This window comes from Nerophis lumbriciformis, linkage group LG19 (assembly GCF_033978685.3).
Source record: "Nerophis lumbriciformis linkage group LG19, RoL_Nlum_v2.1, whole genome shotgun sequence".
NCBI lineage: Eukaryota > Metazoa > Chordata > Actinopteri > Syngnathiformes > Syngnathidae > Nerophis > Nerophis lumbriciformis.
The window spans coordinates 15,956,625-15,973,264 of NC_084566.2; the positions used below are offsets into that span (position 1 = coordinate 15,956,625).

The 16,640-nt window shown below is 39.1% G+C and overlaps 1 protein-coding gene across 8 annotated transcripts in view; it reads left to right on the top strand.

The window, feature by feature from the left end:
- Positions 1-16,640, top strand: part of LOC133618792 (zinc finger protein 521-like) — a 295,725-nt gene that overhangs the window by 31,616 nt on the left and 247,469 nt on the right. For 6 of the 8 annotated variants that reach the window (XM_061979506.2, XM_061979501.2, XM_061979503.1 and 3 more), the window contains one exon: positions 16,104-16,166. In XM_061979506.2, the coding sequence (XP_061835490.1) occupies positions 16,104-16,166 (63 nt within the window). The remainder of the gene's footprint in view (positions 1-16,103; positions 16,167-16,640) is intronic. The other 2 variants (XM_061979502.1, XM_061979509.2) reach the window with 1 other exon arrangement.

Genomic DNA, 16,640 nt, shown 5'->3' on the forward strand with positions numbered 1-16,640 from the left:
AAAAAGTGGGACCCCAAAATTTTACTGTGGGACCCCATTTTTATGACTTGATGGGGTCCCTGGGACCCCATTTTGAAAATTCCTAGCGCCAACACTGATGGAGTATTGGTGCATGCAAAACAGCAGCAGGTTGGCTGTGGCCTGTGGTTCTAATACTAATCAAATATTATATAGGGGGCCATAGATAATTCATCCGCAGGCCGGATCTGGCCCACGGGCCTTGACTTTGACACTTAAGATATTGACCAATTTTTTTTGCGTCGCAATTCTGCATTATTTAGTCGCACAATACATCAATACATCAATACATTTTCAGCAGCTTAATATTCTTGATGTCCTTTGAAAATCAGCTAGCACCTGCAGTAAACATTTTTTTGTATTAAAAAAACTAAATCAACATAAACCGTTTGCATTTCGAAGGAAAATACCCAAAGTTTAAGTGAGGAGAAAAACAAAATATTTTAAAAAACTACCACATTTTTTTGGTCATTTTTACATTGCAAATCTGAGTTATTTAGTTAATGATTTATCCATACTTGAATATAAATGATCCTAGTACAATAATATTACAATAAACTGATGTACACATCAAACATAATGACACTCTTCATATTGTTAATATCTTATGAAGTATCATTTGTATTAAAACACAATTAGAATAGGGAAAACAAACATATTTTTCAATGGGTACTTATGTTCTACTTAACCGAGCAAAACATTTCCAAAAACAGTACAAGTATTTTAGAAGTAAATTGCATTTGCACATTTATTTTGTTGCAATTTTTGCATCATTGTATCATTCACTTGCACATAAATGTCCCCATACTTGGATACCAAGTCTCCCACATTTGCATGAAGTATGATAAAAATTGATTAAATACATTAAATAGAGAGGCAATATGTTGTAAATATGCGGTGCTTCAAAACATGTCAGCTTTTTGTTTTTATGTTAAAGGGAAAAAATTGCTAAAATTGGTTAATACGTGTTTTTTTTTTTTTTTTAAATAGGCATATATTACACTTTTAAACCAGTAGTATTTTTTTTTAATATAAAATAGTAAAATATTATTGTTTGCATTCCTGCATCATTTTGTTGCACAATAATTCCCCTACAGTGACACCAAGTCTCCTTCATATGCATACAATAAAAATAGATTAAATACATTAAAATGAGAGGCAATATTTTGTAAATATGCGGTGCTTCAAAACATGTCAGCTTTTTGTTTTTATGTTAAAGGGAAAAAATTGCTAAAATTGGGTAATTTGTGTTTTTTTCCCCAAAAATAAACCTATATTACACTTTGAACCTTGCAGAATTATTTTTATAAAATAATAAAACATTATTTTGCATCATTTGTTGCACAATAATTCCCCTACAATGACACCAGATCTCCTCCACATGCATGGCCCCTCCCCCTTTCTCTCCCCATAACATAACATCTCAAATGCATCTATTTGAACAGGAAAAAAGTTTAGCATCGCTCCACTCTGTTTTTTTTTCTTTCTTAGCCAACGGTTGCGTCAGATAGCTCCGCCGTCTTCCGGGCCCGCTCGCCATTAATGGTCCGTGGCATAACACCCATTAACACGTTTCTAATGTGACACAAAAATATGGTTAGTATTATCATTAAGGAAATGATGATGGAGCTGCAGAAGGAAAAAAAAAACCCATTAGCACGACTGTCAGCGCGCTTGTCATGCAAGGGGCTGGAGCGCGGCGCCGGACCCGAGGCGTCGCGGGAGCTGGCCGATATCTCCTCTTTTTTCACGGCGCGTGTCTGTCTTGTTGTCAGGGCTTGTCTGATCTGGAGACAGTGATTGATCCCCACTCTTCACCTCCATTGCATGTTTTTACTCAATTAATGCTGTTTTTTATTCTCACCTGTGTAGAAAATGAAGGATTGCAAACATTATGCAACGTTTATGACACCAATCGTCAGTTCAAATAATGCTCATTAAGAAAGTTAGTCATGTGTGTGTCAGTCTCCCCCCCGCCCCCCTATCCCTGCCTCCTCCCGGGCCTAATTGAAGAGGGTTGACCTCTTGACCCCCAGCTAAATTGAGTTGTAGTCCCCGTGGCGAGCGTCTCCTTCGCGGTCAGTCAGGGGCGGATTACACAGCCATTGTGCTCGCCACCGTATCGTCCGAGCTGCTTGTAACCAAGCGGATGAGTCACGCATATCCAGGAACACACACTCGGGGCGACACACACACACTGAGAAGCAGGGAATGTTTGTGTTTTGGAAGAACTGAGCTGATCACGAATTTGTCAGGTTGCTATTAATTCCTCCCTAAAAAGGAGCCATCCCGTCTGGGGGATTGTCACTCAAAGTATAATGACAGTCACTTCCTGTGTGTGGCCGCTGTGTTAATTAGTGGCCTTTAATGCCGCAACACTTGTTGTGGGATTATGTTTAATTTAAAAAATAAAAAAAATAAAAAAAAATTCTGAGCTTTTGACTATCAAAGGAGCAGCGCTGAAGCGGTCCCGCGTGTGTTTGGTATTGTTTTTTTTTTTCTCTCTGCAGTTTGTCGCCAGCTGAGTGATACACTGTACCTCGTCAAACATTAATTAACTGATAGCAGTGATGCTGTGGGATGACATGTTTGGTGCTTCAAGTCATTACCAGATAAGCTTTGGAACATGTTAATTAAAACTGCCCGGATGTATTTGTGTTAGCTGTCCTGACCTGAGCTGACAGAAAACTAGCATTTCACTTTTTGATTTAATGTGGGACATGTAGTGATGTAATGATGAAAACATGAAAAGAAAAACAATTAACCCACAAACCGACTTTCTTCTGGGTTTTTTTTGTGTCAAAAGTAGGGTTGTCCCGATACCAATATTTTGGTACCGGCACCAAAATGTATTTCGATACTTTTCGAAATAAAGGGCACCACAAAAATTAGCATAATTGGCTTTATTTCAACAAACAATTTTAGGGTACATTAAACATACATTTCTTATTGCAATTTTGTCCTTAAATAAAATAGTGAACATACTAGACAACTTTTCTTTTAGTAGTAAGTAAACAAACAAAGGCTCCTAATTAGTCTGCTGACATATGCAGTAACATATTGTGTCATTTATCATTCTATTATTTTGTCAAAATTATTAAGGACCAGTGGTCGAAAATGAATTATTAATCTACTTGTTCATTTACTGTTAATATCTGCTTACATGTTCTATCTACACTTCTGTTAAAATGTAATATTCACTTATTCTTCTGTTGTTTGAATGCTTTACATTATTTTTTTGTATGATACCACAAATTTGGGTATCGATCCGATACCAAGTAAATGGTAAATGGGTTATACTTGTATAGCGCTTTTCTACCTTCAATGTACTCAAAGCGCTTTGACACTATTTCCACATTCACCCATTCACACACTGATGGCCGGAGCTCCCATGCAAGGCCCTAACCACGCGACCCATCAGGAGCAAGGGTGAAGTGTCTTGCTCAAGGACACAACGGACGTGACGAGGTTGGTAGAAGGTGGGGATCAAACCAGGGGCCCTCAGGTTGCTGGCACGGCCTTTCTCCCAACCACGCCACACCGTCCCCAAGTAGTTACAGGATCATACAATGGTCATATTCAAAGTCCTCATGTGTCCAGGGACGCATTTCCTGAGTTTATAAACATAAAATGTATTTAAAAAAAACGAAACAAGATTTTGTGATGCTAAAATGTATTGATGTAATCATAAGAGTATCGACTAGATACGTTCTTATACTTGGTATCATTACAGTGGATGTCAGGTGTAGATCCACCAATGACGTTTGTTTGCATTGTGACGCCGGTGAGCTATTGTATCCTCCTACAGTGTGTAGTGAAGCATGTTTAGCTATTCCTCGTCCTGCAGGGATGATACTTGTAAGAAACTCACTTTATTTGTCGCCATGGAGGCGAGGATTAGTGATTTAGAAGTAGCTAAAACACTGCCGACTGCGACTGGACGTTAGCCGCTAGCTAGCTAGCCATGTATTAAAGCACCTCTTCCTGAGAGCGTTTTAGTGTTATAGCTTCACCTTTATCTTTCGTTTTTAGGCCAAAATGCGTCCGTTCTCCCTTTTCTGTCTACACACTGTGTCTGCTTGTAAGTACTCCGTGATTGTGCGCTGCCTAACATGCTCCTCTACTCGTAAAACCAGTAATGTCATGACGTGACAACAACGCAGAGTCATGGGCGTTAAAAGAAAGGGGGGGAACCGGTAGTTTTTAGAGGCGGTATATGATTCATTAGTATCGCGGCACTATACTAGTACCGGTATACCGTATAACCCTAGTCACAAGTTGAAGCCACCTATGAGTTATGTGAAGTGTAAGAGTTCTGCGATCGTTCGTGATTGTGTGGGCCGTGGAGGGTGTCTAAGAGTGCAGAGAGGACGACTGAGTGGCCTGTTTTGTTTCTGCAGTAAAGAGATCGACCACTTTCTCGTCATCCTTTCACGTTAAAGTGCTTTTTAGACAAGGAGCGCCTTGAGTTTTCATTTCAGAGTTTACAAAACTGCACTAGGTTTGTTGCTGGTCACTTTTATGATAAGGAGGATCGGCTTACTTGCTAAATATAGCGACACTAATGAACCCTTTGTATTGTCTGCTAGATCAGATGCCTTATGTGTTTATAGGCAAGGGAGACAAAGTAGAGTCTAGGGTTGTACAGTATACCGGTACTAGTATAGTATCGCAGTACTAATGAATCAACTTTTTGAAAAGTACCGGTTCCCGGGCATGACGGCGCGTCGTGACATTGCTGGTTTTACGAGCAGAGGAGCATGTTCGGCAGCGCACAATCACGGAGTATTTACAAGCAGACATGGTGTGTAAACAGAAAAGGGAGAATGGACGCATTTTGGCCTAAAAACTAACGATAAAGGTGAAGTTATAACACTGAAACGCCCTCAGGAAAAGGTGCTTTAAGACATGTCTAGCTAGCTAGCAGCGAGCATCCAACCGCAGTCGGCAGTGTTTTAGCTTCTTCTAAATCACTAATCCTCGCCTTCATGGCGACAAATAAAGTACGTTTCTTAAAAGTATCATCCCTGCATGATGAAGAATAGCTAAACATGCTTCACTACACACCGTAGGAGGATACAATAGCTCACCGGCGTCATAATGTAAACAAACACCATGGGTGGATCTACACCTGACATCCACTGTAATGATACCAAAAACAATAGTGTATCTAGTCGATACTTGTATGATTACATCGATATTTTTTATCGTCACAAAATCTTTTTTCCTTTTTAAAAAATTCATATTATGTTTATAAACTCAGGAAATGCGTCCCTGGACACATGAGGACTTTGTATAACCAATGTATGATCCTGTAACTACTTGGTATCGGATCGATACCTAAATTTGTGGTATCATCCAAAACTCATGTAAAGTATCAAACAACAGAAGAATAAGTGATTATTACATTTTGATAGAAGTGTAGATAGAACATGTTGAAAGAGAACAAAAGCAGATACTAACAGTAAATGAACAAGTAGATTAATAATCAATTTTTACAGCTTGTCCTTAATAATTTTGACATTATAATAGAATGATAAATGACCCAATACGTTACTGCATACATCAGCCGACAAACTAGGAACCTTTGTTTGCTTACTTACTACTAAAAGACACGTCTAGTATGTTCACTATTTTAATTAAGGACAAAATTGTTCTCCCATTGCAATAAGAAACATATGTTTAATGTACCCTAAGATTTTTTGTTAAAATAAAGCCAGTAATGAAATTTTTTGTGGTCACCTTTATTTAGAAAAGTATCGAAAGGTATCGAAATACATTTTGGTACCGTATCGGGACAACCCTTGTAGAGTCAAATGTATTTGTGGCGGTCCAAATTTATATAAATAAACACTCACTTGTATTGACTCAATTGAATCTGTCCATCATTGAAATCAACAGGAGAAAATGTAAAACAAACTATTTTCTGATAAATCGTTTGTAAAGCAAAAAATCCATATGAAGGATGCGCTGAGTTTATCCTAAAGTAGTTTTCCGGCATGTGAAATCCACGTTTTTAAACGTTAATTTTCGCGTCAAAATGATCCCTTTTTCAATGAAATATTGAAAAAAAATGATCTCAACAAAATGTGTTGAATGCTCGTCTCTTTGTGCTGATAGAAATAATCCTCTTTTTTACTTCAGTTTTCCTCTTTTTTCCCAAAGTGTGCTCACATGCCTGAGTTTCACGTGGACGTAGGCTTGCAGGTAAACCAATACCAGAAGAAGGCAGAGTAGTGTATTACGGTTTAAGTTAAAGTTATCCAGGATCTATTCTTTGTTTTCCATCTTAACCACGCCAAATATTGAAGATGTGCATCACTACGAAGCTGCATGAATGACTTATAGCAGCATAAAAACTTTCTATTGTTCTGCACCTTAAAGGACGCTGCTAAAATACTGTAACTTGACGACATTACGCACACTTTGTATATGTATATTGCACTTGTATTTTAAATTGCTTTTTAATTCTGTAATTTTAAACTTGTTATGTATTTTTATATTTGTTGTGTAATTTTAATTGTGGATGCTAAATGTGCTTTAAAAGGACTACAGATGGAAATTTGCATAGCGCTCCTCCTGGTGCAGCCATCTTTTTTAATGTAACTGCACATTGTCCTTAAAATAAAATAAACGGAAACGGAACTGCTCGAGAGCCAGATAGGTTTAGGGATACAAGATTATAGCTAATGTCTGAAAGTTTTTATTTTTTAAATTGAACAACAAACATATATCCACAATGTACATAAAAGTCAAAGCACTTTCAACACATTCAACAATGTTACACATCCATCAGGTTGAGGTAGAGTATTAAACATAATAATACACAATAATAATAAACAATATGATAAAATACAAAATTCAAAAAGACAAAAAAAGAACTCTGGCTTCCTCCCACCTCCAAAGACATGCACCTGGGGATAGGTTGATTGGCAACACTAAATTGGCCCTAGTGTGTGAATGTGAGTGTGATTGGTTGTCTGTCTATCTGTGTTGGCCTTGCGATGAGGTGGCGACTTGTCCAGGGTGTACCCCGCCTTCCGCCCGATTGTAGCTGAGATAGGCTCCAGCGCCCCCCGCGACCCCTAAGAGAATAAGCGGTAGAAAATCGATGGATGGAAAAAAGGGTTAATTTAAATCACTTTTCAATATAGATATCAAATTAAAGGCTTTTGTACTTTTAACCATTTCCCAAGATTTAACCATTAAGCCAATTACAAAATGTAGGTTTTACTTTCAGAAGTCGACATATATGTATAAAAAATGTTGCTTCCAGCATAATAATGTTGACAAACATTTCTACGTTACCATCATTTATAAATATGCCAAATTTGATCTCTTCTAATGTGGGTAGTTGTGTCTGAAAGTGACGTCATCCGGGATGTCAGCGAGATCCATCAAAGTTGTGAACTAATTCAGTTGTTATCCATACAGCTTTGTAGTGATGCTTGTATCACATCTTCAATGTTCAGCCAGGTTAAGACGAAAAAAATTAAAAAAAGATCCTGGATAACTTCCAAGTCCTTTGTCTTCTTCGTGTGTTTACCTGCTTGTGCGAGTCCACGTAAAACTACTCCCAGTTTAACTTGGACAATCAAATGCAGGGTTTTTTTTCCTGCCTCAAATTGAGGCAGATGTGGTACAATCCTGACCATGCGGCAGAATTTTAACGCACATTTTTTTTTTTCCCCCCAATTTACAGTAATATGCTATAAAGAACACTGTAAAATTGATTGTCATTTTCATTAATTTGATGGGTAGTTTGCTGTAAAATCATAAGTCAAGCAGATATTTAAGTATTTATTTTTAGTTTGACAAAAACATGTTTGAAAAGTATGATAATATACTATAATATTTGTTGCAATAATGATAATATTAAAGTTTAAAAGGCATGCAATTTCAAGCAGTACATATATTTTTTCCGTCAAAATGAAAAAAATCCATTACATTTAGTGAGAAAATAAGTACGTTATTGACACATATAATTTCCAGGTGTTTGCAGGCCAGATAAAATTATTTCGCGGGCCAGATCTGGCCTCGGGCCTTGAGTTTGAAACCTCTAGTCTAACCGCCTGCATAAGAGAATGATGGGCTCATAGTTTGTGTGGTGGGGCCACTTTTGCTTGAGACACTCATAGATGATTTTGAAGCAGCCTTCAAGCGCTCTGTGGACAAAAATGTCCACAAGTTGTCACCACCATGAATTATTACATTTTAACTGCCTGTTACGTGAATTTCTCTGCTCTGTTCCACCTGGACTCTTGACTTTCCTCCTCGCGAGATCGCTTATTAAAGAAGTGGCTGATTTTTCCTGCCATATCTGCAACGCTAAAAAACATGAACGTTACTCTGACACGGAGGAAACTTAAAAAAAAATAATAAACACGACATGCTTTTAATGCTTTCTTGGGGTAACTCCTTTTAGTTGACCTTGTACCAGTCAATGTGTACCGTCATGAAACTCTACCTGAATCTACGCAAACTTCTAATAAATTCTTCAATCAATCGGTCTATTATAATTACTCAGAAAAGGTTAGAAACGAAGCTAACACTACCAGCTGTGTTCACAGCACAGTCTGGAGTGTTCTGTAGGAGTCCAGTGATCCCTCCGTATCATGCTCCGTATGGCAGAAATCCACTTGTTACGGCGGTCAACGTTATGCACCAAGTAGCGGGAAACAACACGATTCAATCTGTTTCTTCTTCGGTAGTTGCTTCAGGTCTTTCTGGTGCACTGCTGTCGATATAGCGCCTCCATAGTAAAATACGCAGCTGCCGCAGAGAGACATCAATCGCTCAATCAACACAGCCCGAGCTTTACGCTGTGTTGAGCGATATCAATCGCTCTGGCACGCAATTTTGAATGCAGGAAAAATTATTGTTATTCTTTGATTAATACCAAAAAATTATAAAAAAAACAGGTTAACTTTTTTTTTTGTTGGGTTTTAAATGAAAAAGCAAATGTGGGAATTATACATAGACATGAATTGCCTGATGTAATCCCCCACCAGAACATAGAGAAACCAAACAAATGAGTTAATATGTCAGGAAAGCTTTTGTAATGCAGGGTTTGATCACGACGTGATGTGACGGGTATGATATGACGTAGCTTTTGTATGACTATCTTGGGTACTACGCCAGATGTACGGTGCCAAACTCTGCCATGATTAACTCAACTTTATAGACGAAATTTGCAGTCTTTCAGAAGTTGTCTTAATGACCAAACTTTTAATGGTTCCAGCAGGCGACAAATCATCCCCCACATTTTCACTTTTTCACAAGATAGCTTTTTTCTGCCTCAACTCCCTCATCTCACCAACAGGGATGGTAATCAAAAACAAAAAAGGGAAAAAGGAAAAAAAAACATTGCCACCGATCTCTGATAGAACCGCGGGGGATTTATTAGGACCCCCCATCCCTGGCCCATTTAAATGATGTCAAATGCCAAGGCGCTCAACGGCGCTGGAGAAACTCATTAAACTCTCAGGGCGTCAGTCACTGAGGCCCGCTCCAGCAGGACCGCAGTAGCTGATGCAGACTTGTGTGTTGGCTCTGAGGGACGTCCCTCCGCGGTGTCCAACTCGCTCGACTTCCATTATACTAATTAATTGCCATATCCTTGATTTGTTTGGCATATGCAACGCTCATGTTAGCAAATATTTCCAACAATATGAAAGATTATTCGCTTTTCATCAAAAGGTTATTTTAGACCAAAACTCCATGAGTGTCTCTTCTGGCTGGACAATAGGAACATTCTGGGTGGGAATTTAGTACTGTATTTTTCGGACTATAAGACGCACATAAAATCCTTTCATTTTCTTAAAACTCGACAGTGCGCCTTATAACGCGGTGCGCCTAATGTATGGAATAACTTTGGTTGTGCTTACCAACCTCAAAGCTATTTTATTTGGTACATAGTGTAATGATAAATGTGACCAGTAGATGGAAGTCACACATAAGAGATATGTGTAGACTGCAATATGACTCGAGTAAACAACACCAAAAGTGTAAATGTTCTATTGAAAATATAAAACATTACACACGGCGCTCAAAAATCTATCAACATGTTTTAGTACGACTTTGGTAAGCTATGAAGCTGCACCGCTTGATGGATTGTACTGTGCTTCAACATACGAGTATTATTATGGTGTGTGTATAAGGTAAGACATATTATCTGGCGATTTGTTTCACAATATCATGCAAAAGCAACTTTTCTTACCTCCTTGTACCTGCTGATCTGAATTTGGGATCTGCAAAAGTCCTGAAAATTTGCGCACGTCCGCCTTTGTAGTTTGTCACGACACCATAGTCAATAAGCGTCTTCTTTTTCTCTTTCTTCTTGTTACGGGACATTCATCCTCCACTGTTGCCATTTCTAATATAAAGTAGTGTAAAGTTCTTACTTATATCTGTCAGTAAACTCACCATGAAAGTGCTAAAACATACCGGTGTAGTGAGTTTGCATTATTCACCCAAGGAACTTTAGTTATTAGAGAGTTCCGGTCGGACGGTTTTTCATTGGACACATTTCCGGCGTTGTTGTTGCACTAGTGAGCCACAGATGAGGAGATGCTGCTCCGTTATTGATTTAAGTAAAGTCTGAATGTCATTAAAACAGTTAGCTCCATCTTTTGACACTTCTTCCACTCCCGTCCTTGCACGCTACACACCACGACAACAAAGATGACGGGAAGAAGACGCTGTCGAAGGCGAGCCATGTAAATAAGACCGCCCACAAAATGGTGCGTCCTGAAGCAACTGTCAGAAAGCAACTTGAAGATGATCTGTAAAACATAATCTATCTAACATTTTGACCAAAGAACCACCATTACATGTTATGTAGACCACAAGGAAGTGTTTTCCATTTAGAAAAAAAAACAACTTTAACAATAGACCTGACCTGACCCTATTTCATATCGTTAAACATGAGCACACACAAAAGTACCATATTTTTCGGACATTAAGGCGCACTTAAAATCCTTTCATTTTTGACAGTGCGCCTTATAACCTGGTGTGCCTAATGTACGGAATAATTCTGGTTGTGCTTATAACCGACCTCGAGGCAATTTTATTTGGTCCATTATGTAATGATATGTGTGAACAGTAGATGGCAGTCACACGTAAGAGATACGGGTGGATTGCAAGTTGAGGCCTGTTCGATAAATGATGCTGTCAAAGCAAGCCCAAAACTTTAATGTTTCATTTGAGAATATAGAACATTACAAACGGCGCTCCAAAATCTGTCAGAATGTTTCAGTACAACTTTGGTAAGCTACGAAGCCGCACCGATTGATGGATTGTCGGCGCATTACGGCTACCATTGTCAGATGTACTGTGCTTCAACATATGCGTATTATTATGGAAGGACCCCAAAATGGCACCTATTAGGAAACATATTATCTGGTGTTTCGTTTCGCAACATTATGCAAAACCAACTTTTCTTCTGTATTTGGGAGCTGCATAAGTCCCAAATGTTTGTGCACGTCTGCCATTGTAGTCCACGCTGTAGTCAATAGTCCTCTTGTTGGGGGACATTCATCCTCTGCTGTTGTCATTTCTTATATAAAGTGGTGTACAGTTCTAACTTATATCTGTCAGTAGACTCACTATTGAAGTGCTAAAAACTATCGGTACAACAAAGACGCTGTCTAAGTAAATCAGACCCGCCCACAAAAGGGTACGTCCTGAGGAGAAGGTCAGAAAGCGAATTGAAGTTGGTCCGCAAAACATAATGTATGCAACATTTCAACCAAATATTCACCATTACATGTTATGTAGACCACAAGGAAGTGTTTCAAATTTAGAAAAAAATCATAATATGACTCCTTTAATGTAACCTGACTCTCGCCAGATCCTTGTAGTTCGCTGAGCTCCACACAAGGATCTGGGACTTCTCAATAGTACGTTTGTAGATGTATTTCAGAAGGCGGCACTTGTCCGTTATCTTGAATGACATACTACTTCAACCACTCACATCGAAATCAACCCGTGACGCTGATGAGAGCGACGCTGGGAAATCCAAAACAGAACAGCCGACATATTGGATAACGACAGAGCGAAAAGTTAGAGAACTCTTACTGAAACGACGCAGCGATGTCAGTAGACGATCGATGTCATTTGTGCAAAGGAAATATGCAGAATCAATGTCAGCACACGACTCCTCGCTGCGTGCCGCCATTGTTGTTTGAATCAAACAGTCGCTTCGGCGCTACGTCACATCTATTAAATCCCGCCTGGCGATCCTGATTGGTTCATTATTTTTTGCTATCTTGAAGGAGTTTGCATTGCCCTCGATCCCAGATCCTTGTGTGGAGCTCAGCGAACTACAAGGATCTGGCGAGAGTCAGGTTATCTTTAATGTGCCTTATAATCTGAAGAGCCTTTTGTATGAATATAGACCTGAATAGACCCGCTCATTGGCACCGTATGTTCCGAAAATTGATAAAATTGGTAACATTAAGTATCGGTATCGATTGCCATGCAGGTACCATATCGGTTCAAATGTGAACGGTACACTCCTTCCCTCATTTTATTGTTTTTTTCTCATAATGTTGTCACTTTATCCTTGTAATTTAACCACTTTTTGTTGTTGTTGTAATATTGCAACTCAATGCTTGCAATACGATTTTTATACTTCTTCCCATTACCCTTTTGAGATACAGTACAAGCCAAAAGTTTGAACACACCTTCTCATTCAATGCGTTTTTTTAAATTTTCACGACTATTTACATTGTAGATTATCACTGAAGGCATCAAAACTATGAATGAACACGTGGAGTTATGTACTTAACAAAAAAATGTGAAATAAAGTTAAAAAGTTAAAGTACCAATGATTGTCACACACACACTAGGTGTGAGGAAATGATTCTCTGCAAACCGAAAACATGTTTTATATTCTAGTTTCTTCAAAATAGCCACCCTTTGCTTTGATTACTGCTTTGCACACTCTTGGCATTCTCTCGATGAGCTACCTACTCAGTGGCCTAGTGGTTAGAGTGTCCGCCCTGAGATCGGTAGGTTGTGAGTTCAAACCCCGGCCGAGTCATACCAAAGACTATAAAAAAAATGGGACCCATTACCTCCCTGCTTGGCACTCAGCATCAAGGGTTGGAATTGGGGGTTAAATCACCAAAATGATTCCCGGGCGCGGCAACCGCTGCTGCCCACTGCTCCCCTCACCTCCCAGGGGGTGATCAAGGGTGATGGGTCAAATGCAGAGAATAATCTCGCCACACCTAGTGTGTGTGTGACAATCATTGGTACTTTAACTTTAACTTTTAAGAGGTAGTCACCTGAAATGGTTTTCACTTCACAGGTGTCATAGTTTTGATGCCTTCAGTGACAATCTACAATGTAAATAGTCGTGAAAATAAAGAAAACGCATTGAAATTGGAAGGTGTGTCCAAACTTTTGACCTGTATTTTATGTATAATTTAATTTAATTTTTTTTTTTTTTTTGTGAAATAATAATATTGCCATTGAGCACAAGATTGTTCTCTGGAGATATGTATGTATATGATGTACTACATGTATGATATGGGACTGACTATGACACTCGATAAACAAAAACAACAATAAAACAATAACATTTTCAGGCCTCGAATTTTTACTTTTTAAGGTCAAGGCAAGTGTTGCCTTAAAGGACGGCTCATATTTTAGGGCACCAAGGCAAGTAAGAAGGTTACCAAGGCAAACATTATTTTCTTTCTTTTTATTCACTATTAATACAAACTTGTCACCTTTTTGTCATTTCATGATGCCTTTATCTCTATTTTTACATTTTGATAGAGGGAGATATTTTTGGAAATTATTTATTTAGTTTTCTAAGTTAGGTACATTTATATGTACATGTAGATGATGTATCAGGACAGATTCATTAAGCATTTGAGCAGAAATATGTCATATAGGAATTAACTATACACAATAAAACATTAACAAAATCCTGTGTAACATGAATGTTTTTAGAAGTAATACCTTTGTGACATGCAAAAAACATGTAATGTATAAAAACCTTGAGTTTACTTTTTGATATTAAAATAAAACACAAAGCAGTTTGGCGAATGAAGATGACGTCTAATATACAAGCTTTGTTCTTCTCTTGGTTCAGTACAACAGTTTGGCCAACAACAATAAAGAGGAGTGACACCTCTCAAATCGAATACACAATCTTCACAGCATGCGTTTAGTTCGATGAGATGACAAAATAATTGAGCTAGTAATGATGTTATTTGAACACTGATACAGTTTGCAGTTAAATAAAGGAGTGAACATCTCAGTCAACAAACTAAAGACTTTATAAACAAGTTGTGACAATGTTCACGACACATCGCCTGCTGCAAAACATCAAATAGTTTTCTCCTTTGCTGTATACTTTTAGTGTGGGGACAAGTGTCTCCAATATTCTCCACACCTGTCGCCATCTAAACACAGCAGTGTGCTCTTAAACGCACGCCGGGAAGCGAGGGGAAAATTACGTTAAACCAAGCACTTGGCTCCGTTTACTCCGAGGGGAAATCTCCGGAGCAAAGTCCATGTCCTTAGTCCGCCATGATTATCAAGCCAAACACTGCTAGTGCGCATGCGTCTGACTTTGTGTTGCCTAAAATGCATTAATAAATGAAGTTTTTTCGGTAATTTAAAAATTAGAAACATTACGAGTGAAATAGTCATAATGCTATGAGAATGTGTCGTAACGTGAGAAAAAAGTAATGTGTTTAAATGAAAAGTAGTAATATTCTATAAAATAAGTTGTAATGGATTGATAGGAAAGTCGCAGAGCGGCTCCAGGCCTATAGACACAACAACCCTTCACCCTGGACAATGGGCATATGTACCCCCCCAGTATTACTGACCATCTGGAAATGTATCGCAAATTATCATTATACCGTTTAGCGTTACGTCCCTCATCCATTAACAAGTAAAAACTCAAGGGCAGTCACGGCATGTTTTTGCCGCCGATGTTGGTCAATTTTTTAGGGCATTACGGCAAGTGACGAGGGCGGTCGCAGCTTTTGCCGCAGTTGCCGTGGTTAAATTCGAGCCCTGGATTTTTTTCTTCACGTAATAACATGTCGGTTTTTTATGATCGTAACACTCCTTCCTTGTGCTGGGCCTGACAGTCAGAATGTATAAAAACAAAAAAACAGCTCGACACTTTAAGTTTCATTTTTCACCAATGTTTGACTCCTTGCTTGCCTCTAACTTGCGAAACCCGCCCCACGGGAAAAGCTTCCGCCACCAAAGGATCCAGCCTTAATTATGCAAAGTACAGGATATTTTGTGCGGTTTGAAAAGTGCGTCGGCAGTCAGTGCCCAAGTCCCCTAGTGGGAGGTCCTGTCACACTCCCCCCTTTCACCCTTTCTCTCCCCCCCCCCCCCCCCATGCCCGGGAAAATGAAAGGCTGGGAAAATACATAATGGAGAATGCAATCCGACTTCACGGGTGGAACGCAGAGGCGTAAGAAGCCCTCAGCGAGACCCTCATTTTACATGGAACAGGTGAGAGACTCTTTTGTTCTCTCCCCGCTGTTAAAATCCATTTCATTTCTCCTACTTGTCACGACACCCCTCGCCGTCTTCATAAAGGCGCAGACGTGAAAGGCTTCCCGCCGTTTTGCTAAACACGAGTCGCGTCTTCTGGAGGCAACGCCGCTGTTGTCGAAAAGTCCAAAGTGGCAAACTTGCCATGCCGCCTAATGAGGGCTGATCAAGCCGTCACTAGTTTGTCAGCCTCTGGCCTGAAGAGAAAACCGCTTCGCTCTAATACGGAATATCAAGTCTGCGTTTCTAAAATCCTTTTGCTCGCCGTCTAATTCAACCAAAGGAGTCATCAAGGTGTTTTTTTCCGGACGTGTCCATAATTCATCAGGCCTTACTGGGTCTAATATGTTATTTACGCATGTGGCTCTTTGCCTTGTTGCCAAAAAACATATGAAAGCCTTGCAAGGATTCCCAAACCAAGATTGAAAGTGCTTTTAACATCCCAAAAAAAGAAGGAACTCTTAATGTGCTGAACTTGTTTTTCCACTATTAACTGTATCTTCTCCCCCCCACCCCCCTCCACTCTGTCTTTCTGTTTCTGGCAGTAGAAGACAATGTGACAGCAGAGGAGCAGCAGCACAGTCCCGGGCAGACTGCCATTCCGAGCGGTAATGCTCCATTTCGTATTTCATCATTTTCGTCTGGAAAGTGGATCATGTGTCTCTGCGTGTGTGTGTGTGTGTGTGTGTGTGTGTGTGTGTGTGTGTGTGTGTGTGTGTGTGTGTGTGTGTGTGTGTGTGTGTGTGTGTGTTCACAGGGATAATGCGTTTCCTGTTTTTGAGGTTTTCATTGAGTAAACGTGAGAGGAATTTGAGTCTGTGTATACACATGCATTCAGGAGTAGTGTTGTCCCGACACAAATATTTTGGTACTTATTTCGATACTTTCCAGTACTTTTCGATACTTTTCTAAATAAAGGGGACCACAAAAAATTGCATTATTGGCTTTATTTTAACAAAAAATCTTAGGGTACATTAAACATATATTTCTTATTGCAAGTTTGTCCTTAAATAAAATAGTAAACAAACTAGACAACTTGTCTTTTATTAGTAAGTAAACAAACTAAGGCTCCTAGTTTAGTC